At 44.4% G+C, this 24,488-nt stretch overlaps 3 protein-coding genes across 5 annotated transcripts; all 3 read left to right on the forward strand.

The window, feature by feature from the left end:
* Nucleotides 1-105: 105 nt before the first annotated feature.
* On the forward strand, nt 106-4,950 carry si:dkey-150i13.2 (mitochondrial carnitine/acylcarnitine carrier protein). The gene is made up of 9 exons (XM_037478709.2): nt 106-344; nt 1,105-1,197; nt 1,401-1,528; nt 1,974-2,064; nt 2,999-3,116; nt 3,509-3,581; nt 3,669-3,778; nt 4,282-4,403; nt 4,500-4,950. The coding sequence occupies exons 1-9, from the start codon at nt 243-245 to the stop codon at nt 4,560-4,562; spliced, it is 900 nt and encodes a 299-aa protein (XP_037334606.1). The 5' UTR covers nt 106-242; the 3' UTR covers nt 4,563-4,950.
* Nucleotides 4,951-5,879: 929 nt separating this feature from the next.
* tafazzin (tafazzin, phospholipid-lysophospholipid transacylase) lies at nt 5,880-10,515 on the forward strand. 3 transcript variants are annotated; one of them, XM_037480621.2, is made up of 11 exons: nt 5,880-6,018; nt 6,822-6,972; nt 7,094-7,222; nt 7,293-7,338; nt 7,411-7,496; nt 7,676-7,756; nt 8,031-8,072; nt 8,165-8,227; nt 8,534-8,586; nt 8,669-8,746; nt 9,278-10,515. In XM_037480621.2, the coding sequence occupies exons 2-11, from the start codon at nt 6,864-6,866 to the stop codon at nt 9,419-9,421; spliced, it is 831 nt and encodes a 276-aa protein (XP_037336518.2). In that variant the 5' UTR covers nt 5,880-6,018; nt 6,822-6,863; the 3' UTR covers nt 9,422-10,515. The 3 variants fall into 3 exon arrangements, with proteins under 3 accessions (XP_037336518.2, XP_037336520.2, XP_037336519.2); XM_037480623.2 differs by having other exon boundaries at nt 9,320-10,515; XM_037480622.2 differs by having other exon boundaries at nt 5,931-6,018; nt 6,784-6,972.
* A 455-nt stretch (nt 10,516-10,970) lies between these two features.
* Nucleotides 10,971-16,827, forward strand: atp6ap1a (ATPase H+ transporting accessory protein 1a). The gene is made up of 11 exons (XM_037480370.2): nt 10,971-11,139; nt 12,047-12,173; nt 12,341-12,415; nt 12,858-13,051; nt 13,375-13,415; nt 13,698-13,783; nt 14,104-14,253; nt 14,456-14,613; nt 15,376-15,426; nt 15,518-15,755; nt 15,872-16,827. Exons 1-11 carry the CDS (start codon nt 11,009-11,011, stop codon nt 16,079-16,081), a joined length of 1,461 nt encoding a protein of 486 aa, XP_037336267.2. The 5' UTR covers nt 10,971-11,008; the 3' UTR covers nt 16,082-16,827.
* The last annotated feature ends 7,661 nt before the right edge of the window (nt 16,828-24,488 follow it).

A 24,488-nucleotide genomic window follows, 5' to 3' on the forward strand; every position in this document is an offset into this window, starting at 1 on the left:
TTAAGTACTTGAATAGAGTACTTGTTTGTGTAACATCACCACCAGATGTCGGTGTTGATTCACACAACTTTGGTCTGTAGCGGCAACAACCTGTTGTACAAATACACGGATTACTGCATTCACGCAGTACAAGTACTTTGTCCTCCTCGGGGAAGTAGCTGTCGGTCAGATCGCTGCGCGGAGGTCGAGGTCCACCGAAGGGTCAGAGAAGGCGGTGCGCTGCCGGCCATGCGGGCCTGAAGATGGGGGACGAGGGCAGCGTTTCTCCGCTGAAGAACTTCGTGGCCGGAGGAGTCGCCGGCGCGTGTCTCCTGCTGGCGGGACACCCGCTGGACACCATCAAGGTGACTGCGCGTCATGCGTGTAGATACACACGATACGTGTATAAATACACATTTACACCTCATCTATATGCACACCATCAAGGTGACTAGTACACGCCTCATGTCAATACACAAATACACCGTATTTATATGTAAAGACACATAAACACCATGTTTATAAGTGTATGAAAATACACATTCACATTTTTATGTTTATATAAATATACACCTTATCTACAAGTATATAAATACACATATACACATGTTTTATATGCACAGTACTTGCGTAAGTATATATATATATATGCATAAATATAACAAAGATATAAATATAGATATATCAGAGCGGTTGATGGAGGGAAAGTCAGGTGATCGGACGAAGGCGAACGGGGATTATCGATAAATCGGCTTAGAAAGTCACCGAGGTCCTCCGGGAGAGACGGAGGTTCAGGAGTCATGTTTGTCTTCACGGTGCGTGTTAGATTAGTGTTAGTAGTGTTAGATTAGATTTATAATCTAATTATTTGATCAATTTAATAATTGATTCAATTCAAAACACAACATATATGTATATTCAAAACATATATGTATATATAAATATATAAAACGTGTATTTCTGTAATGTGTAAAATCACAAATTGATTATTTAACTGTGATGTGAAAATAAATATTGAGGCAAAACAAAAGATCAAATCACAGAGATCATTATTTATTTATCTATTTTTTGCTTTTTTCATAGATGTGAAACTATTGTGTATTTGTTATTTTGTGCCGATCCCAGGTGAGGCTCCAGACGCAGCCCAAAGCCCCCTCTGCGCAGTACGTCGTCTACAGAGGAACGTACGACTGCTTCCACAAGACCGTGTCCAAGGAGGTGCACACACACACACAGACACAGTACTTATTAAAGTGTACAGTTAATCAAGCTCTAAAACGTTTGCTTTTAAATACACAATTGTCACTTTTTTAATGCATTTGTCTGATCATTTCTGATAATTTCATGTATCAATTTATAAACATGCATAAAAAGTGTGTGTGGGTGTCCGTGTGTGTGTGTGTGTGTGTGTGTGCGTCCAGGGTATCCTCGGCCTCTATAGAGGGATGGGGGCTCCTCTAGCTGGCGTGGCCCCCATGATGGCCATCAGTTTCTTTGGGTTCGGCCTCGGTAAACAGCTCCAGCAGACGGACCCGAACACACCCCACACGTAAGAGAAACCACACGGACACACACACACACACACGCACATGGACACACACACACAGACACACACACACAGACACGGACACACACGCACATGGACACACACACAGACACGGACACACAGACACGCACACGTCTCCTCTACAGTGTGTTAGTAATACCTGGAATACGAGCTCTATATACACCCGGTTCTCTGTGAACCTCCCCTCAGTTATCATTGGTCCATGTGGAGCAACACCCCCTCCTCATGTTAACCCCCCCCCCCCCCCCCCATCTGCTTCTTTATTTATAAACGTGTGAGTGACTCACGCTCTGAAGCCTGTTTGCTTCGTACACGTGAGGCGGAGTCACATGACCGATGGCCCGTCCTCTTCTTGTCCTCCTCCTCCTCCTCCTCCTCCCTGGTGCATCCCTGAGGAGCTGTGATGATTCCTCCCTGTGGTCTTCAGGCACACTCAGCTCTTCCTCTCGGGCTGCCTCGCTGGCGTCTTCACCACCGTCATCGTGGCTCCGGGAGAGAGGATCAAATGTTTACTGCAGGTGGGTCGTCATGAGACTTGATACCTTCAGAAAACAGAGAAATGTCCTCACAGAGTTCATGACATTAACTTCCCCCCCAATCGCCATATTCACCCAAAACCTGTTGGTTCTGTCTCATCAAAATAAGAAAGATACTTAAAAGCAACTCCCCACAATTCTTTCAAATGTCATCATCATGACATCATGACAAACACATCATGGTTTATAACAAACACATGATGGTTTATAACACACACATCATGGTTTATAACACACGCATCATGGTTTATAACACACACATCGTGTTTTCTAACGCACACATGATGGTTTATAACACACACATCATGGTTTATAACACACGCATCATGGTTTATAACACACACATCGTGTTTTCTAACGCACACATGATGGTTTATAACACACACATCATGGTTTATAACACACGCATCATGGTTTATAACACACACATCGTGTTTTCTAACGCACACATGATGGTTTATAACACACACATCGTGGTTTATAACACACACGTCATGGTTTATAACACACACGTCATGGTTTATAACACACACGTCATGGTTTATAACACACACATCATGGTTTATAACACACACATCATGGTTTATAACACACACATCGTGTTTTCTAACGCACACATGATGGTTTATAACACACACATCATGGTTTATAACACACGCATCATGGTTTATAACACACACATCGTGTTTTCTAACGCACACATGATGGTTTATAACACACACATCATGGTTTATAACACACGCATCATGGTTTATAACACACGTCATGGTTTATAACACACACATCATGGTTTATAACATAGCAACTTTCAAAACACAGAAAATATCTCTCTCTCTCCGTCTCTCTCTGAGAAAACTGGAGCCTCTGCCCTCTGATTGATTGATGGATTGCAGCATGGAGCTGTGTGTATTTCCAGGTGCAGGCGAGTCGAGGAGAGTCCAGGTTTGCGGGTCCGGTGGACTGTGCGATGCGGCTCTACAGGGAGCAGGGGATCCGCAGCGTGTACAAAGGCACGCTGCTGACTCTCATCAGAGGTGAGCCTCACAACTTCTGCTGAGTTAAACACACAGTGTGAAACATACTGCATTCTGAAGGCAGTTATAATTACGAAATATTTGTTCTTCCTATGCAATTGTTTTACTTATTTTACAGTTCCTGATATTTTCTACCATTCTACTAGATTCATTTTGTTATGCAGTTTTATTCCTTGTGTTTTCTATTTAATGTAATTTTATTAATTATTCATTTTTCATTTCATTTATTCATTTTGTACATATTTATTAAACACAATTTTTTATTGTGTATTATATTATTTTAACAATGTAAAATGTATTTATTTTTCTGTTTTACTTTAGTTTGCTGAAGTGTGTGGTTGTGATTGTTGAATCCAAAGGTCATCTTTACTTTCCCGTCCCTCTCTCTTTAGACGTACCTTCCAACGGCCTTTACTTCCTCACTTACGAATGCCTGAGAAACCTCATGACACCAGAGGGTCAAAGGTGAGTAACCATGGTTACAGGGGAGACGCTCATCTAGTCCTGTGGACCTCCACCTTTGAATTCACAACGTGTGTGTGTGTGTGCCAGCGTCACAGAGCTCAGCACTCCTAAGATCCTTCTGGCCGGCGGCGTGGCGGGGGTCTTAAACTGGACCATCGCTCTTCCTCCCGACGTCCTCAAGTCCAACTTCCAGACCGGTGAGACTCAAAGAGAGTTATGGACCAGAGGCCAGGCCTTGTGGTGGAGGGAGACTACACACAGTACTGCACTCCAGTACAATTATCAAGTACATCACATTTAAAATGAATAAAAATAACATGTAAACATGACTGTATTAACTATATAACCTTCATAAAGGTAAGTATATACAACTATAAAATTCATTTAATTAAACAAAACGGTGTGCACCTTTGTGTTGACGTGAATCTGACTTCAAAGTTCTACAAAAGTCGAGAACATGAAAAGAAAAGTTACATTAAAATATGAGAAAACACGAGCGCGCTGTAGTGAAGGGAGGCCCGGAGAACCAGAACCAGGACTTAGAGGGCTACTCCTCTCACTGCCTGCAGAAGGATGAGAGGTTTATTAAAGGCACCTGGGGGGGACACAGTGCCCACTGAAAGTGGTCTGTGGTAACTTTAACCGTGTGTGTGCGTGTGTGTGTGCGTGTGTGTGTGTGTGTGTGTGTGTGTGTGTGTAGCTGCTGAAGGGAAGTACAGAGGTTTGGTCGACGTCCTGAGGACGCTGCTCAGAGAAGAAGGACCCAAAGCCCTCTACAAGGGGTTCAATGCCGTCTTTCTCCGAGCCTTCCCTGCCAACGCGGTACACCTCTAATCACACGGTTCTACTTTACTTATATTTCTATTCTTTACGTCCTGACAGATTCTGTAACACGTGATGCCTTACTTCCTCCCTCAGGCCTGTTTTTTGGGGTTTGAGTTGGCGTTAAAGGGACTGAACGCGGTCGCTCCTGGCTGGTGAAATAACTCACTGAAGGGCTCTGACCTGTAACTGGCATGCAGTCTGGACCAGTGTGGACCAGGGTAGACCAGTATAAACCAGTCTGGAGCAGTGTGGACCAGGATAGACCAGTCTGGACCAGTGTGGACCAGGATAGACCAGTCTGGACCAGTGTGGACCTGTGTAGACCAGTGTGGACCAGCCTGGACCAGTGTAGACCAGTGTGGACCAGAGTAACCACTGTGGACCAGTGTGGACCGATCTGGGCCAGTCTGAACCAGCTTCAACCAAGCTCAGATGTGCTGAATTGTTGTATTCTTAAATGTTTTTTCCATTTAACTTAATAAACGAGTTCTCCCTTGTGATCCAGAGTTTATACTCACCGCTGTGAGTAAAGGTTCAACCTGAACGCACACGTGTGAATGTGTCATTTAGGGATTCTGAATATATGTTTTGTGGGGATTTGAACCTTTAATCACTTTTATTGTGATGTTTGTAAAGTGTCATGAGTGTGTGTGTGTGTGTCTTTGTGCAGTTAAACCCAAGTGTCACAATGTGTTTGTTATTTTGCACTAAAGCACAATTCAAATGGTCACACAGTGACTTCTTGCTTGGAGAACCTGTTCTGTCTCAAAAGCAGATTCAACAGCTCAATACTTCCGGCGTTGCTTTGCTACAACGAACGTTAACATTAAGTATTCCATTGTTTTGGGGTTTGTGATTTAAAAAAATGCTGCATTAGTGATTTATTTGTACTATTCAGGACGATCGATAGCAAATGGAGGCCCAAAGTACCAGGATGTGCTACGACATCGTGTCACGTGTCTGCGGTATGCAGGCTGCATGCTGTAATGTGTGTTCACACCCACCATAGCAACAGGGTTAAAGGCCACATGCAGCAGTGAGTCCTTCAGGGGAGGCCGCTGCAGTGTTCTCCACCTGCTGTTTTTGATACAGGTTTTAAACTGGAAGTTATGTAAGAGAGTAGAGAAAAGCATGTATTCATATTACATTTTACTACACCACTTCTTTTTCGTTGAGTTAAAACTCTAATATTACAATTCTAGGTTTGTTTTTATGTATTTATTTATGTATTTATTTTTATTTCATTGTTCCATACATATTTGTAGATGTGTTCATATATTTATTTTTCAATTCAGCAGCTTTCATCTTCAGTTTTACAGTTTTACTGTCCTGTGGAAAACAAACATTATTATTGTAATGAACATGTTAATAATTTAAAAGCTCTGCGCACGTGCAGAGTTACCACACGTGACTCACGTAAAATAACAACTTAAAGCATTCTACATGAAGTTGGAATCTCTGAAAAACAAGTTGGAAAACCACCCCCCTCACCAACTGTCTCCAGTTTTTACGCGGAAACGTTTTGCCGAAAGGAAACCACAATTCCCACAATTCAGCGCGCGGCTGGCACTTCCGGGTTGGTGACCAGCAGGCGCCTGACAGCGGGACAAAGGTGAGGGAATCGTCTGATCTTGTAATGTTTTCTGTGTTTCCCAAGTTGTTAAAGTCTTGAGACGTTTTGCAGAAGGTATCAGGGAACCTCACGCTACGTCATGCGAAGGTTTAGGCGTGAAAAAGACGTTTGTATGGCATCACAGCACTAAGATGTATTGCCATGACTGAAAATGACCGTTATATAACTGTTAATGTAGTTGTAGAATGGGTGCCGGGAAGATGAGGAGAACCGCTGCCCTTTGAGTTACTAGTTCATGAGTTATTCTTTTCGTAAAGGCGTTTATTTATGTCTCTCGGAGCTGAACGTGTCAGTGAAACTTAAGCTAGCAGCTAGCTAGCAGGCTAACGTCAGCTAACCGCTGAACGTCATGACCTCACAAGTACGAGCTATGACCTCAGCGAGTACTTCCAGGTACTTGTACTTTACTTGAGTACTTCCGTTTGCTGCTGTCTCAGCGGTATGTGTTGTACTTTCTCTTCTTCATTTGCTTGATACTTTTAATATAAATACAAAAATATTGACCGCAATTTACAGCAATATGTGAATCAAATCGTATGCAGCGCTTTGATGAATATATTAACACATTCACTATGATCCCGGTTTAATACCAACATAATTACAAAATGGGCCATTGTGTAAAATGTATTCTTTCCCTGAGTGAGTATTCTGATACTCGAGGAAGACAAGACAAGGAAGTTGAGATGAAAAGATTCAAAACAAAGAACTACTACACCACCCACAATGCACCTCTTCATCTTCCAGCTCCCTAAGCCGACCTCATCTGGGTCGATGTGTTCCAGGTTTACTCGTGTGTGTGGATGTAGTGTTCGTGGAGCGCTGTGATGCCCCTGGAGGTCAAATGGCCGTTCCCACATTGCCCTGCTTTGGCGTGGAGGATCTCCAGCTCACTGATCATGGGGATGGTGGGCTCCTATTCCTACTTCTGGACCAGTAAGTTCCGCCACGTACCTCCCAGATGTGTGTGATAAACTGGAGGAGTGAGTGGAGTACATTCTAGTAGTTTTACCTTTAGAACGTGAATACTTTCTCACCTCTCCTTCCCGACCTCCAGAGTACATGAACTACTTGACGGTCCACAACCACGAGGTTCTGTTGGACCTGGTTGACCGGCGGCCCTCGGACACGCCCCTTATCACTCTGTCCAATCACCAGTCCTGCATGGACGACCCGCACATCTGGGGTAAGAAGCAGGCGCACCTTCTGAGATCACATCACACAAGAGCACCATCATTAACCCTTGTGTGCTGCAGGTGTGCTGAAGTTCAGGCAGCTGTGGACCTTCAACAAGATGCGCTGGTGAGTTTCTGTCCGATTTAACCTCATGGTTTTTGTTCTCCTGGTTGATTCCATCCCCCTGTGACCGCGCAGGACCCCGGCAGCGTCTGACATCTGCTTCACCAAAGAGCTGCACTCCAGGTTCTTCAGCCGGGGGAAGTGTGTCCCGGTCTGCAGAGGTGAGTCTCTGTTTGCTTTATTTAAATACTGCCTTTTGACTTGATTACATTACATGTCATTTAGCTGACGTTTTTATCCAAAGCGACTTACAATAAGTGCATTTCCACATAGAGATACAAACTCAGAAAACAAGTTGACTTGATCTCGCCGCCTCAAGTTGTGCTTTGTGGACCTGCAGGCGACGGCGTCTACCAGAAAGGGATGGACTTCATTGTGGACAAGCTGAACAGAGGAGAATGGGTGCACATTTTTCCTGAAGGTATTCCAGTCTCCTCACACACCAGTAGCTTCTGCAGCAAGTGGATTTAATCTGGTGTTGTGGAAATGAACGGCAGTTGAAGTATTCTTTGTTACGTCACTTGTGGGTTTGTTTACATTGTTTACTGAGGGAATAAACCAAGAGAGAAGTAGTCATTTTCTCATAGATGTCTACAGGACAGGAGTCGCCCCCTGCTGGTCACTACACAGAATGCAGCTCTAAGGCATGGAGCTCTGACAGAAGTTTCCTCCTCTCTTCTTTCCTCAAATCACAGGCAAAGTGAACATGACTGAGGATCCCCTGCGGCTGAAGTGGGGTGAGTGCAGTTTGGTTCTGCTCAACACGAGTATCGGAGAGTAGAGATGAACGTACGATGTTCAGACTGGCCGTGGTTGTGTTGGGTTGCAGGCGTGGGCCGGCTGATAGCAGAGTGCTCCCTGAATCCCGTCATCCTGCCCCTGTGGCATGTGGGTGAGTACGGCCACGCGGTGGCGTGTTGCTGCTGGTTCGTCCCTCTGCTTTAGAGAAAGGGAGAAAGAAAAAGGACCTGTTCGTGTTGGATTTGGTCTTTTATTATTGTGGAAGTAAAGCTGCTCAGTACAACCAGGCCTGTGGTAGAAATGTGTTTTTGATTTAAAGGATAAAGCCTTGTGGTAGAATTCATCTTTGTAAAGAGACTTGTCTTGTTATTATGGTATGGATGTCCTTGGCGTCGTAGAAAACGCACGTCTAGAGTCCGTGTCCCACTCACAGAACATCCCTTCACTGCTCGTTAAGGTCTGAACGACGTCCTGCCCAACGTGACGCCCTACATTCCTCGGACCGGCAAGGTGGGAACCTCGAGAACCTCAAGAACGAGCCGTCATCTCATGGCATCTGTTGTTTATTTGTTCCTTCTTTTGATCCCTCCAGAGGATCACGGTCCTGGTGGGGAAACCGTTCAACCTGAAAGAGCTCGTGGAATCCCTCCGAGCGGAGAACAAGAGCCAGGTGAGACCAGAGCGCACTGAAGATAAGACCGTATTATCAAATGTGAATTTGTTCTTTAGTGAGATTTCCTGAACAACATTTTGTTCTTTTGGCCATTTGATAATAATCTGGACTCAGGGTTGATCAATTGTAGATTCATAGAAGATTAAAATAACAGTAGATTTCTAGTTTATTTTGCGACCAAATAACTGACTTTCAGCTAAATATAAATCAATAAAGCCCGAGAACCCCACTGACCCCCCCCACCCCCCTCATGCTGCACTCCGTTTTGCACTTGTTTATCTATTGATGTTTAACAAGATCAATTCATTGTGCAACAGACTTTGAAATAATTGGTTCTGATTCTAAAGTTGTAAACTCTATTCCTACTTGTTTGCTTGACTGTACTGTGGTAATAATGTGGAGAAAATGGCTTCATTCCTTCAAGTTGTTTTCTTAAATAAAGAAAGTTATCTTATTTCAACAAAATAATCAACTATGAGAATAACTTTTGAGAAAGTTTCATCTGCCATCTTGCTCCACTGGTGATAGTTCCAGATCTTTAAAGTAGCGTCTCCAAACCTTTCCTTCCAGCTGGAGATGAGGAAGACCTTGACTGACTTCATCCAGGAGGAGTTCCGGAGCCTGAAGGCTCAGGCCGAGGCCCTCCACGGTCAGATCCAGACCACGTCCTGAGTCCAGGCGGCGCCCCTGGTGGCAAAGCTCCAAGCTGATGATGATTTAGTTTCCCTTCCTTTTACCCACCGCGTTCTCTCCCTCACAGCGAGGTTAAACCCGCATGATCGCTGCTCTGTGGCGCCGCCCGTGGCCACTAGCGGTAACTGCACCGGTGTTTTTGGATCTCACCTCTCAGAGAATAAAAACCGTTGGTTAAAAAATGCAAATGATACCTCATCAGGCGATTAGATCCAGACTTACAGGTTGCTTTCTTAAAGTTGTGATCCCTTTTAGAGCTGGATCGGTTTAACGCTCGTTGAGCAGCTATTTTTTATCAGAAATACAGCAAAGGAGAAACATCTGTTTACACTGCAACCTGATAAACTCAGGTGGTTTTTAACAAAGAAATCAGTTGATAATCAGCCTTTTTTTTTACCACTGTGCCATAAACAGGTCTGACTGCACGCGGTGATATTTAAAAAAAATCAGTTTATAACATGTTTGACAATAAACGTGTCGCCACATGAACGCTTTAGAATGAGCAGAGAGATACAAAGAAGTACAAACGCTAACGCTGGTGCGGCATTGCTTCCTGTCAGGAAGTCAATTTAAAATGAAGCGCCAGTGGGACTGAAGCGTTTCTTCTTTCACCCCTTTGCCAGTGCGATTCCTCAGGTGACGCAGCCTTAACCTAACGAACAGGACGCGGGGGCGGGGCTTTGTGTGAGGTCATCTGCTCATTAATCAGGCTAATTACAATCGTCATTAGTTGAGGATTAACAAAGCACACATGGAGGGATTTTAGATGTATGACGTGTAACCTAAAGAAGGGAACCTACTGGTCACCATTTAAAGCATTAGATTGAGACGTAAACATGCAGAATAAATCCTACATCCCTTCCTCCGGATTGTGCGCCGCATGGAGTTTGCAATCTTTATTTTCTCAAATGAAGTATTAAACCGTTAAGTTTCCTTTGGAGCTGGGAATGCCACAACTTTACAGAGATCACAGGCTTTCACAGCGGAGGAACGTGGCTGTTTTACAAATACTGTGATTGACACACTTTCCTACTTCATGTCAACGCCAATAAATATTATTTTCTAAATTTTAATTTTATGTCTCCAATAATGTTGTGGCATGTGATAATAGTAGTTCTTGCAGTAAGTACAGCACTTGCATAATAGAAGGTAATAGTTTAAAGTATATTTACCTCTAAATTGTTGTGAAGTACTTGATATTGTTGACATCTGCAGTAAAGTAAAAATAATTCACATTAACATGAAAATATACCAAAGGTAGAGGAGAACACACTTTCTGTGACATATCTATAATCTTTATAATAATTAATAATTATTGATGCACCAATGAGTTCATCCGTTTAGTGATGTAGCTAACGAGTTTGGCCTTTAAATATAATGTATTTATCAATACATTATATTTCCACAATTCCACAATTAAAGAACATTAGCATTTCAGAAGTTTGATGCTCCAGTGAGAACGGAGCCAGAGGAGCGTCTTTACGTCAGCCAGAGGAGCGTCTTTACGTCACGTGACCTCATTACGTGACGTCGTCCGACGTCAACTGCTGTCGGAGATTCTGAAAGATGGCGGCGACTGCGACGCTTCACCTCCGCGGCATCTTTGCGCGTATGGCCGTTTTTCTCCTCTTGTTGAACACGTTGAGCTCGGTGACCTGCGATGAGCAGGTGCCGCTTCTCTTGTGGACGAGTGACGGGTGAGTCCCGGGGCATTTGTTCGGTTTTACGTCTCTCAGAAGCGGTCCTAACGGTTACCTTAACGCTAGCGCTAACGTCGTCATTAGCATTGACAGCTAATCTTGGATGCTAGAATCCAATATGAATGCGGAATCGACTGTCGTTCAAAGTGTTTTTTATAATAGTAAATAATATTATATTTATTCCACTGTCCCCTCATGAACGGCAGGTGCCGTATCCCTTGTCACGTGACTAGCCGTTCACTTCTAATGTTTGACGGATGAGCAGTCACGTGATTGGGTTCATTCATTTAATCACATATAACATATATATAATATATAAAGTCATCCACATAAACACGAGGCTGTTATTGTATAGATTTCCAAGAGGGAATAGGGGGGTATGGACAGCATAAAGATCTAAATACAATAAAAAGAACAACAAATAAAAATCTAAAAATGTTCATGAAGCAAAAATAAGAATACATAAAAGATGCCATTCATTGGGAGAAGTGAAGTTTTCACACAGTAGGAGCAATCACAAATTAGAAGTAAATTGGCAAAACTAGCGTAAGGGTTCAAAAAGACATCAATAGAAATATATATGAAAATATACATATATATATTTTAACTAAAAGGCGTATTTCTGTCTAATGCATGTTCAAATGTTTACGACTTAAACCATTGGAGCTATTTATACATTACTAGTATTACAAGTATTTTATTCTATGCTTTTTACTCCACTAAATATATATACTTTTTACTGAACTTACTGAAGTTCCATACATATCAGATGTTTAGCACTGTGTTTTTCAGAGATGATCAGGTAGACGATTCTTACATGTTTGGACAATAGTAGCAGTACTGCTGCCTGTGTTTACCTTTAAGGTACTAACTGCTTGATTGTGATTGTTTGAACCTCCTCCAGGATCTCCTCACCGACTCAGTCTCCTCCTGCAGCGGGTCACATCATTGGGCAGCAGCAGCTCACCTCCTACCTGGAGAAGGCTCTGAATGAGGGGCCACGAAATGTAGTGCTTTTCCTGCAGGACAAGGTACACACACATATTTAAACCGCTTTAGCTAAAGTATACTGGATTTAAAACAAATTTTGATGGGTGTAACAAAAAGCAACTACCGTGTCTAACGACTCATTTTAGTATCGAAATATTAAAATGATATTTGTGTGTTTTCTGGCACATTGTTTGTTCCTCTTAATCAGATGAGCATCGAGGACTTCACCATGTATGGAGGAGCTTTTGGAAACAAACAGGACACGGCTTTCCCCAACCTGGAGGTCAGAAGAAACAAACTGTGTCCATGACTTCATCTAAATACGTCATCACGTGAATCGTGTAGAAAGAGTTTTTATATGGTGGGGGGCGGTGGGGGGGGGGTCAACCGGCCGGCCAGCGTTTCCGAGTGAGACGAGGAGAAAAGGTCGTGATGTTTGCAGTAAAACATCTTTGATGTGACGAGTCGCTGAGATCTCTACAGCGCCTTCATTTCCCTCCAGCTTTTCACCCTTTCAGTCCAAATCAGAACTCCCTCTAAATCTAGCGCTGTAAGTCCAGTCCATTTAGCGTTCACCGTAGCATCAGTGCATGAACCACTGAGTGATTTCATTACTATGTGCCCTGTCTCCTTTAACATAGCAGGAAGCGCGTTGGATCATGTAGAACATCTGTGTGGTCGCTCGCATGTCACGGACCAGATGTCCCGTCTCTCTCGTTCCGCAGGGGGCGCTGATGTCCTCGTCCTCCCGTCTGGTCTTACCTGCCGTGTCCTGGCCCGCCTCCAATGCAGTGATTGGCCAGCTGCAGGACCAGTTGGAGACCTCCCCTCTGTACATGGACCCAGAGACGCTGAGTCAGCTGAGACTCAACGCCTCCTCGCCCGCCCTGCTGGTGTTCAGGCTGCCGTACGGCCTCGGGTAAGAACACTGACCCGCACAGCTAGAGCGAGGAGAGTTACGGCAGTAGGAAGAGATGATTATGCATTTGATCGATATCGAACATATTGAAATACACCAACTAGGTGTATGAATTATCTTACAATAATAACGTGGACATTTAATGCAGCACTTTAAAGAAGAATAATAACGTGCAGGCTGGTCGGACACATGTGAGATGAAAGCATAAAGGTCAGAGGTCAGTACGTTTTGCAGGAGACAGGTGGAGGTCCCGCTCCGCCTGAGCTCCACCTTTTAACCACCTCTTTATAATTCCTCTCGCTTCATTTCATCACATCTCACAGAGCCGATCTGATGTCTGCAAAAGAGATTCTCAGTGGAAACGGTGAGTCTCAGATCTTGTTTCTTTTTCCTTTCATCTGTAACTCTTTATACATCTTAAAAATGGCATTTTTCTACAAACAACTTCATGTGGATATAAAAAAAAACAGAAGGAGACAAAGAGGAATACAAGTTTTGTGCATGTGAATTATAAACATCTTGAGGATGCATCTTTATCATTTTAAAGAGATATAAAGGATGCACTAAGCTATGATGAAATGGACTGATCTGTACATGGAGACACAAGCGCTACTGGAGGATGAAACGGGAGCACGTTGTGTTTCAGATGAGGTCATAGGTCAGGTGTTGAGCACCATGAATGTCCAGGCTGTCCCGTACACGGCCATCTACACGGCGCTGCAGCCCTCCAGGGTGAGTCCACCTCAAACGCTCAAAGGGAAGTTGTTGGAATTGTGGCATCTTAAATTTTATTTGACACCTCGTTGTTTTAAAGTATCTCCATAAACAGTTTTTAACCCGATTCTGTAAAAAACAAGCTGAGCTGCTTGGTGAAAATAAGACAATGTTTATTCATCTGAGACCAACAGTCATGTGACCATAAATCAGACCAAAGGATGGAATTGTTTCGATGAATAAAAGAAGTAGTTTGACGCGTTTTCTTTTTCTAATTAAGCTTAAGCTAGGAGTCTTCTGACAGGAAACCCCTCCTAACTGCTTCCTGTTGTCCACAGGAGGCGGCGTCCCTCTCCATGGAGGCCGGCCTCGGGGGAGGGCGCTCACTGCTGCAGGCCAGAGGGGGCTACCGGGAGCGGGAGAGGGAGAGGGAGAGGCAGCGCAGGATCAAGGACAAGGCCGGCATCCACGCACCTGTGGAGTTTAAGGTGGGCGCAAATCATTTACTTCTTATTGGCGACCAATCAGAGGGCAGCGCCACCATTTCCTGCTTTGATTAGAAGTCGTGGTTAAGGTTCTTTCCCCCAGGAGGATTAACACACTTTTGGTCGTATCATGGGACCTGTTAACAGTAAGAACAATACACAATAATGCCAAATGAATCCTAACCCCCCCACCCCCCACCACCAGGAGGGGGAGGACACCTGCATCCTGCTGTGGGCTAAAGGCCTGTCGGTGAGCATCCTGCGCAGCGGCCGCTGGGAGGAGCACGACCTCACGCCATCGACCTTCGGGGAGGGCGTGACCCCCCAGCTCCACGGATCAAGCTGCACCAAAACCAAATCCAAGTAGGTCATCGCTGAGGTGCCCCCCCCCCAAATGAGCCCAGCCTCTCTGTAGGCCGCTGTGACGGTAAACGTTTCGCCGTCTCTTGTGCATTGATTGTGTTTTTAAACTTTAGTTTGGATTCACAAACGAAGCTTCTTTGTTGTGAAGTGTTACGCCCGGTCTAGGGGAGCCGGAAGTAGCATACAAGTAGTTAAGTAATCCCGTAATTAAGACAAAGACCAAGGCCGCCGCTTTCTCGTTTTGGGGTATTTATTTTAGTTCAAGGTCATAGATTTCAGGGTGAGCATGGCCTAAAACAACAAACAAAACAATACGTGCAGGTCCCCCTACCTTCCCCAGGACACATAAAGAAACAAACAAAAATACAGGTGTCTTACCGAACTCCCTAACCCAAAAACAGGAAAAAACATGAACAAACAAACAAAGGCTTCTCACCCCTACCGACCTCCTTGCTAAACCCCCCCACCAACCCAAAAGTCCATGAGGTGCAGCATGGCTGGGGCCAGCTGCTGGCTCCCACAGGATCCTTCTTATTCACCGACATCCAATCACCTGCAAAAGGAAAAGAGACAGAGCAAGGAAAAACATACAGCAGCCACCTCAGGCAGGGAGGGGAACTGCCCCCCCCACTATGACGCTCTGAGTCATAACAGAAGAGTCGTTCAAGGTCATAACAGGAAATACATCTATTCCAACAACTACGTTTGACTTATTGTTGGTTGTTTTTCTCTGATCTAATTTCATTTGTGGTTCTATTTTAGATTGGTTCTTAATTATGAGAACGTCCTCGGCCACCGCAGCTTCAAACTGATGTGAGTGTTCCTCAAAACGCTCACACACACACACACACACACACACACACAGCAGCTTGTGTTTCTCCTCACACGTGATGTATTGTTGCAGCTTTGCAATGAGCCAGCGTAACTACCAGGTGTCGGCCCGCCGCTGGTTCACGCTGGACTCCGTGGAGCTCGAGTACGACCGCACCACGGCCAGGTTCAACGGCAGCAGGAAGGTTTACGCCCCCGCCGAGTACTCCTACCGCTGCGAGTCCGTCACCAACTTCCGCTGGCCCCAGCTGGTCCCGCGCTCCCTCACCGATCCGGCCAACCAGTGGAGGGTCTCCTTCCAGGACTTCCAGGTGAGATCCATCAGATCTCCACTTTTCATTCATAGATGATTAGCATAAACTCTGGAGGCAGCTGTCCTCACAAAATAACCCCCCCGTGCCCCCCCCCCCCCCCCCCCCCCCCACAGATCCAGGGCTTCAACGTGAGCGGCGGCGAGTTCTCCTACGCCAGCGACTGCGCCGGCTTCTTCTCCGCCGGCATCTGGATGGGTCTGATGACCAGCCTGCTGCTGGTGCTGGTGCTGACCTACGGCCTCCACATGATCATGCAGCTCCACACCATGGACCGCTTCGACGACCCCAAAGGGCCGGCCATCTCCGTGCCCCAGACCGAGTAACGCTCCCTTTGCTCCCTGTTGGTCTGTAGTAGGGCATCAGTTTATGCTTTAACGTGAATGTGGTTGAACAACACTTAAGTTCTCTTCTGACCTAAAACAGTCAGCTTCACATTCAGCTTTTCCAAATGCGACAAACATGGCGGCTGGAAATAAAGAGGCTGAATAAACATTTGTAAAAGTGTCTAGTAGAGTGCTGATAAGGTCTGGTTATCACACAGGTTTACTATAGAAGTTCATCTGTCTGTACAAGGCGTGAGGTTCATTTGTGGAGATTAAGAATCCTAAATGTGTTTTTGAGATGGTCAGAGATTCTTCTGGACTACTTTTAGAATAATAAGTGTTGTTAAACCACTTCGTAGGTCTTTCCAACGTTGATGTTACAACATTGTTCCCCATAAAGGTTTTACAATTGTACATACAGGGACACAAGGTTATGAAAGTTATTTATTGGTGAAACTAACTTGTGTGTGTTTACAGTTACGGTATTTGTGTGTAAAGAGTGAAATAAAGGGATTACTTCTGTGTAGAGAATCAAACAAGGACCACAAAACTTTAACATTTAACCTGTTAATTGTTTTCCATGACATGAAGACTATTTATTACTATTAATGATGCACTGAATTAATGTGAATTATCATTTTACTGTTTATTTATTTGGTTGATCTATAGTGAATGTTAATGGTGTTGTGCTGCTGTGACCCCAATAAAATGATCCATGGAGATTAAAAGATCCTGTTTTCACTTCATCCAATTCCTTTTTGACATGCTATATAACTCTAAAATAATAGGCTATGACCTTCATGAGAACGTTTATGTCATTCTATAAGATAACTATTGGCTAATCTGTTTTTTTTTAACATGATGTACTAGGACTTAAATAATAGGTCCATATGTTGTTTTTTAAGTCTTAATATGTTAGTAAAAGAAAATGAGAATTGTGTCATGTTCTGGGAAGAAAAAGGTCAAAATATTTATTGTAGAAGAAATGCCATTGGCAAAAAACATATCTTGTGGAAAAAAAGTAAAAATTAAAAGATTTAAGCTCAAAAAATGTATTGTAAAAGTAGAAAAATAGGCTGAAATGGTCTCTTCTGACTGTCATTTAAAGCTGGAGGGTTTTCATTTACACGCCTTAATGGAGCTTCACATCCACCTCCATTTCATTCTGAGAAGTTGGGGGGGGAGGGGTTAAATAGCAGCTGGGTGGCTGTTGTGTCCTCCAGATGTTGTCTAGGAAGATGTTAATTGACCTGCTAATGAAGTCTGGCTCCTGCTGTCTGCTCAGAACCTCTGTGACATTCCGAGGTGGGGGGGACGAAGAGGGGGGGGGGGGGGGGGCTTTCATAAGACACCTTTCAAACAAGAGATACAGAAGCTTCTGGACGACAAAGCAAAGATTGCTGTTTTTAATACACACACACACACACACACACACACACACACAAACACACTCACACACACACACACACACACACACACTGATACTGATCCTACTGCCTTGGCGGACAGCCTGGTGAATGTCACCTTGTACCTCCAGTGTGTGTGTGTGTGTGTGTGTGTGTGTGAGCTGTAGCACCAGGTGAGCTGTGCTGGGTTTTTTTCTGGTTTGAGGGAGGAGGCTGAAGATTTGAAGGTCAAAGCAAAGTCATCATAACTGGAAGGAAGCTTCTCATTATGAAACCTCTGCTACCTGCATGTCCTCCTCTGCATGTCTTCCTCTACATGTCCTCCCCTGCATGTCCTCCTCTACATGTCCTCCTCTGCATATCCTCCTCTGCCTGTCCTCCTTTGTGTTTCTTCCTCTGCATGTCCTCCTCTACATGTCTTCCTCTACATGTCCTCCCCTGCATGTCCTCCTCTACATGTCCTCCTCTGCATGTCTTCCTTTACATGTCTTCCTCTACATGTACTCCTCTACATGTCCTCCCCTGCATGTCCTCCTCTACATGTCCTCCTCTGCATATCCTCCTCTGCCTGTCCTCCTTTGTGTTTCTTCCTCTGCATGTCCTCCTCTACATGTCTTCCTCTACATGTCCTCCCCTGCATGTCCTCTTTTGTGTGTCTTCCTCTGCATGTCCTCCTCCACATGTCCTCCTCTGCATGTCTTCCTTTACATGTCTTCCTCCACATGTCCTCCTCTGCATGTCTTCCTCTGCACGTCCTCCTCAGCATGTCCTGCCCACAGAGGACTCACATTGTGTGTTGACCAGCAGAGGGCAGCACAGGGTCATCGATGTCATGGTCACCGCTCGTCTCTCACCTTCCTTTGATCTACTCTGAAGAACTGTCTCCAGCTTCCAGCGGATGCTGCTCGGGCCCCTGAGGCTTTCATCTAGTTTCATTCCTCAGAGCATTAGTTCCCCCCTCGCCCCCCCCCCCCCCCCCACCCCCACACCTGCACCCTCCCAGGGAGACAAGTACATTGAGTTGTCCCGACTGAACTGCTGCAAAGTCAACCTCTGTGACGCTGATACCTCACGTACCTGGGGCAGAGGGAGTGAGGGGGGCCTGAAGGGGTGTGTGGTGTCCCCCTGTCACCCATTACTCTAGAGGCAGGTCATGTCCCTTGTCTTGAGGACCCTCCAAAATGGCACACACGCACTCACACACACATACAAACGCACACTTACACAGATACACACACACCGTATGCAGACATTGCGTTTCTCACTAAATGAACGTTCTACAGCATCTTAATAAGAGTTTAGAGCTGTGAGGCGTCTATCGACCAGTTATACTGAGCTTCTGGAGAAGATCTAAATTAGTGCTTTTGTTCATTTTGGAGAAAGACACTTTCTACAGATTTGTATAATGACTCAATTAGAACTGGAAATGTGAGAAGTCTCTCTGGTCATCAAGGGGGGGGGGGGGTTCTAATTTTCTTAGTGTCACCCAGTTACACTGTCTCCCTCCCTTCTGTGTGTGTGTGTGTGTGTGTGTGTGTGTGTGTGTGTGTGTGTGCGTGCGTGTGTGTGGGTGTGAATCCAGCTAATCGACATGTTCATGATGACACAGCTCCGTTTCTCGACTCTCAGCTCCAGGCGGAAGAGGAAGAACATCTGGAGCCTTCGATGAGCAGAGCCAAACAGCTGGATGACCCTCCACTGTGATTGGCTGGTCTACGTCTCAAAGGGCGGGACTAAGCAAAGTCTGTTTACAGCAGGGGTGCACCACACGTTTTAGCCCCGCAAGCTACTTTTCAACCTGGAGATCCAGGCGATCTGCCCCCCTCCCCTCCAAGGAGCAGCCGGCTGACAGGGGGGGGGGGGGGGCAGTGACCAGCAACAGCGCTGCCGTACGCGCAAAACGAGCCTCTGATGTGTCAGAAGGAGGAAACCGTCACAAGCATCCCGCACCGTCTGGATTGGTACTGGAGTCACCCAAGTAAGTCAGTCAATGTGTCCTTTTAGTGAGCAAGTATCGCTAATTAGCATTAGCATTAGTCTCGGTCATCTCCCGCGGTTCTTTTCCGATGGCACTAGATCGACTGGTTCTGCCTTCGAGGTCGACCTATTGGCCCCCCCTGGTTTATGAGGTAGTATGACTAAGCGGTTTGGAACTATTTGCTCCGCGTGACTTTCTTCTCATTATTTACAGATCTCAACTAAAACAAAATGTAACTGACAGAAATAATGGCGGAACCCTTGTTATAATTAAATGGAAACAAGTGCATTGTGGGAATACATTCATTCATCGACAACTCATTATTTACCTGCGCCGGATGGCCTGTCACCGTGGTAACGGACTCACGGGGCTCAGGGCCGACCCACCATCCATTATTGGCACTGTGGGGTCACACATGTACGGCAGCAATGGTGCTCGCACACATAGACAAACACACACACAAATACACATACACAAGAATCTCTTAGTGTTTCAGTGGATTAATGTGAAGCAGAAAATCGAAATAATCTCTATAAAATCCATCTGTAGTGGAGGACAAACTTATCTTTTTATAATGTCCACCATCAGCCTGAAACCTGTATATATGAATAAAAGTGGTTAATGGACTATCATTTACAGAATGAATGATGATCCATTAATGGTCATACATCACTCTGTACTGAAGAAAACTTATAGATTAAGACCATAAACTCATGTTTACAATGTTTACTGAGAGAATAAATCAAGAGAGGAGTAGAGTCATTTCCTCATAGACGTCTATGGGAGCAGAGGAGTCGCCCCCTGCTGGTCACTACACAGAAGTAGAGTCATTTCCTCGTAGACGTCTATGGGAGCAGAGGAGTCGCCCCCTGCTGGTCACTATACAGAAGTAGAGTCATTTCCTCATAGACGACTATGGGAGCAGAGGAGTCGCCCCCTGCTGGTCACTACACAGAAGTAGAGTCATTTCCTCATAGACGTCTATGGGAGCAGAGGAGTCGCCCCCTGCTGGTCACTAGACAGAAGTAGGGTCATTTCCTCGTAGACGTCTATGGGAGCAGAGGAGTCGCCCCCTGCTGGTCACTATACAGAAGTAGAGTCATTTCCTCATAGACGACTATGGGAGCAGAGGAGTCGCCCCCTGCTGGTCACTACACAGAATGCAGCTTTAACACATGAAGCTTCAAGATCTGGAGGACGCCGTCTGCCTGATACACACAGTGGAGTTTGTGTCATTCTGCACTGCTGTATTGTTTCTGTTTGGGCCGACAGTCCTTGATGCAGAGTGTGTTGGTGTGTGTCTGTGTGTTGGTGTGTGTGTGTGTGCTGCTGTCGAACACACCGATCTGTGTGTAGCAACGTGTCGAATATGAGGCTGCGTTGTTGACTTATTCATGACTCCTCCGACACGGCGGCCTTTTGAGGGAAGCCTGCGGTGTAGGAACACAAGAAAACACACGAACACGCGTAAATAATGGACGGCCGCCACACAGACACACACACAGACACGCACAGATACACACACACACAAACACACATAAGAAAGGCAAACAAACTCCTGAAGTAATCAGTTTATTTGCAGTAAACATATATATATATATATATATCCATATACGATTTGATGTATTGTAGTTGAAAGTCATTGAAAGGGAAAAAATATTTGGAGAGAGATTCTTGCTGATAATTATAGATTGAAGGATTAATATCACCACCAAGCAGCTGGTTAGCTTAGCATTGTCTAAGGTGGGAAACAGCTGGACACACAAACATGAATGCATCTAGAAGCAACTCCAAATGTCCGGTCACTAGGAAGTGAAAGAACCCCATTAGGAGGTAAAGAAACATGTCTAGGAAGTAAAGGAATGCTATTAGGAAGGAAAGTAATGCCATTAGGAAGTAAAGAAATCTATCTAGGAAGAGAAGAAACGTCATTAGGAAGTAAGGAAATGTATCTAGGAAGTAAAGGCCCACCATTAGGCCATCAATATTACAAACCTTGTTAATTCAACCAAATGAAACACAAATAAAAACAAGCCTAATTAAACATGCAGTGTCAACAAATACAAACATAATATTCATGTTTACATTATAGCATATTTAATAATCTCATCTCATTGTTGTTATTACGCATTTCATGTTTTTGTTCGTCAACTAAAGAGCCGTCGTTGATGTGTACATTCAGGCAACAAGTAACTCTTTCTTGTAGAATATATTCTTTTATTTTTTAACGACACGTAGACACATGGCACGTAGCCACGACATGATTAATAACAACAAACAACTCAAACGTAATACCAAAAAACAGCATCTGGTAGAGAGCGCCAGGTAATCAATCACCGCCCAACACCAGTTTAAGAAGAGACGTTTTCCATCTGCAACAGGAGAACTCACCTCGTGAGATACGCAGCAATTAATTCAGAGCGCCACATTCCAACTGAGGGAGACTTGTTATGGTTGGATTCAGTAATGTTACCGTAGGAACAACCTCCACTTAAAAGTCCACCCCATGAATTCTGGGTAGGGTGCAATGACGTCCTTCTACTTCCTAATGGCCTTTATTTACCTCCTAATGATGTTCCTATACCCCGTAATAAGGTTCCTTTACCTCCTAATGATGTTCCTATACCCCGTAATAAGGTTCCTTTACCTCCTAATGATGTTCCTATACCCCGTAATAAGGTTCCTTTACCTCCTAATGATGTTCCTATACCCCGTAATGATGTTCCTTTACTCCGTAATGGGGTTCCTTTACCTCCTAATGATGTTCCTTTACTCCGTAATGGGGTTCCTTTACCTCCTAATGATGTTCCTTTACTCCGTAATGGGGTTCCTTTACCTCCTAATGATGTTCCTTAACTCCCTAAAGAGGTTCCTTTACCTCCTAATGATGTTCCTTTACTCCCTAATGAGGTTCCTTTACTCCCTAATGAGGTTCCTTTACCTCCTAATGATGTTCCTTCACCTCCTAATGATGTTCCTTTACTCCCTCATGAGGTTCCTTTGCCTCCTAATGATTTTCCTTCACTTCCTAATGGCCTTCCATTACCTCCTAATGATGTTCCTTTACTCCCTAATGAGGTTCCTTCACTTCTTAATGGCCTTCCTTCACTTCCTGGTGATGTTCCTTCACTTCCTAATGATGTTCCTTCACTTCCTAATGGCCTTCCTTTACCTCTTAATGATGTTCCTTCACTCTCTAATGAGGTTCCTTCACTTCCTAATGGCTTTCCTTAATTCTCTAAGGATGTTCCTTCACTTCCTAATGACATTCCTTAACTTCCTAATGATGTTGATTTACTTCTTAATTATGTTCCTTCCCTTCCTAGAGACATTTCTTAACATCCAAAATGTGAATATAAATGTAAATGTGTATGTGAACATGAATGTAAAAGTTAATGTAAATAAAATGTGAATGTGAATGTAAATCTTAACGTAAACTCGTTGAAATATGATTCTTTCAGAGAGCTTTTAAATGATTAAATTTAGGTTCTTCTTGCTGCGTTTTAGAGGCAAACAAAGACGACGCTCCTGAGGGATTTTGACAGGTTTTGTGGATACATCTTTCTTGTCGTGCACGTTCTTCCTACTCGTGCACATTGGTTTCCATAGCAGCCGCGTTCCTCTCTACTATTGCGTCACTCTGCAGGCACGGTGAGATGATTACTAATTACTATGCCTCCTGCTCAGCGAAATCTCTTCATCACTGTGACACACACACACACACACATACACACACAGAGGCATCACTCAGAACATTTCCACATGTCTGTATGAGGGTTTTGAGAGGTGTTGCTAACTTTAATCTGTATGAACCAGCGCTGCAGAGGTCGTCAATGGAGAGGATCAAAGGGTGAGGGCATGTGTTCTCTGTGAAGACATCACAGTCTTATAACTGTACCTATAATGGCTCTTATCTATAACAAGTTGTAAAACGGCTTATTTGATGAAATTGCACTTTATGGTTCTTCTGAGTTTGTATCTCTACATTTGAAATGCGCTTATCGCTTAGTCGCTTTGGATAAAAGCGTCAGCTAAATGACATGTAATGACATGTAATGACATGTAATGTAATGTAGGGAGGGGCCGATGCAAAGGGCCATAATAGAAACAATAGACCAGAATAAACAATATGCATATACAATCATTGCAGATATCTTTCACTCTGAAATCCATTCATCAGTTCATTTTAATGCCATAACCTCAATGGCTTCTGATTGGCTGCTCGGTGTCCAATAAAACCTGATGATGGACACCTGTCATGTGGCTCAAATGTCCACTCGCCATGGAACGCTCTGCCTACATGAAATATACTATTTGGTGTTTTGCTAGCACAACATTAGCTTTATGCTATCATTATGCTAAGGAAGATGTTGTGAAAAATAGATATTTGGGGGACCATGACATGGCAAAAGTCTTGTAAAAATACTGTAAAATTGTTGATAAATATTTCAAATGAAACTTTGTGCTATTGACCTTGACTTATGCTAGCGTGGTGTTAGCTTTCTATCTCGTAGCTTAGACAGAGGTTAGCGGACCACGGACTACTCCTGTAACCGTACCTAAGGTCCATCCTATTGACTGGAGTCGTAAACCACACTTTTGCTTAGGGACATTATGGAATAATATGTAACATAATGATATTATTCCAGCTATTAGCGAACCCTCAGGGTTACCATGGCATTTCTTTGCTCTCGGTAGGGGACCATTTTATGAGTCCAATACAAGGGATGAATGGGCCGTCCATTTATTGTGCCTTCTTTCTGCAGCCATTGAACAGGTGTTATTTAGTCAATGCCGACGCGACTGACCGCCCCCTCCCCCCTTGTGTGTGTGTGTGTGTGTGTGTCGGGGGGGGGGGCATCGAGGGAATGGAAAGCATTCCTCTACGAGGAGCAAGAAGAGAGAGGCCAAAGGACTGCCAGGCCGACGGTATGGATTGCCTTTGTGTGTCACTCTCATCTCTCCATGACCAAATCTATTTCCTCCAAGGAGCGAGCTTTTAGCTGCTGCTCGAAAAAACACC

Source organism: Pungitius pungitius, chromosome 1 (assembly GCF_949316345.1).
Source record: "Pungitius pungitius chromosome 1, fPunPun2.1, whole genome shotgun sequence".
Taxonomy (NCBI): domain Eukaryota; kingdom Metazoa; phylum Chordata; class Actinopteri; order Perciformes; family Gasterosteidae; genus Pungitius; species Pungitius pungitius.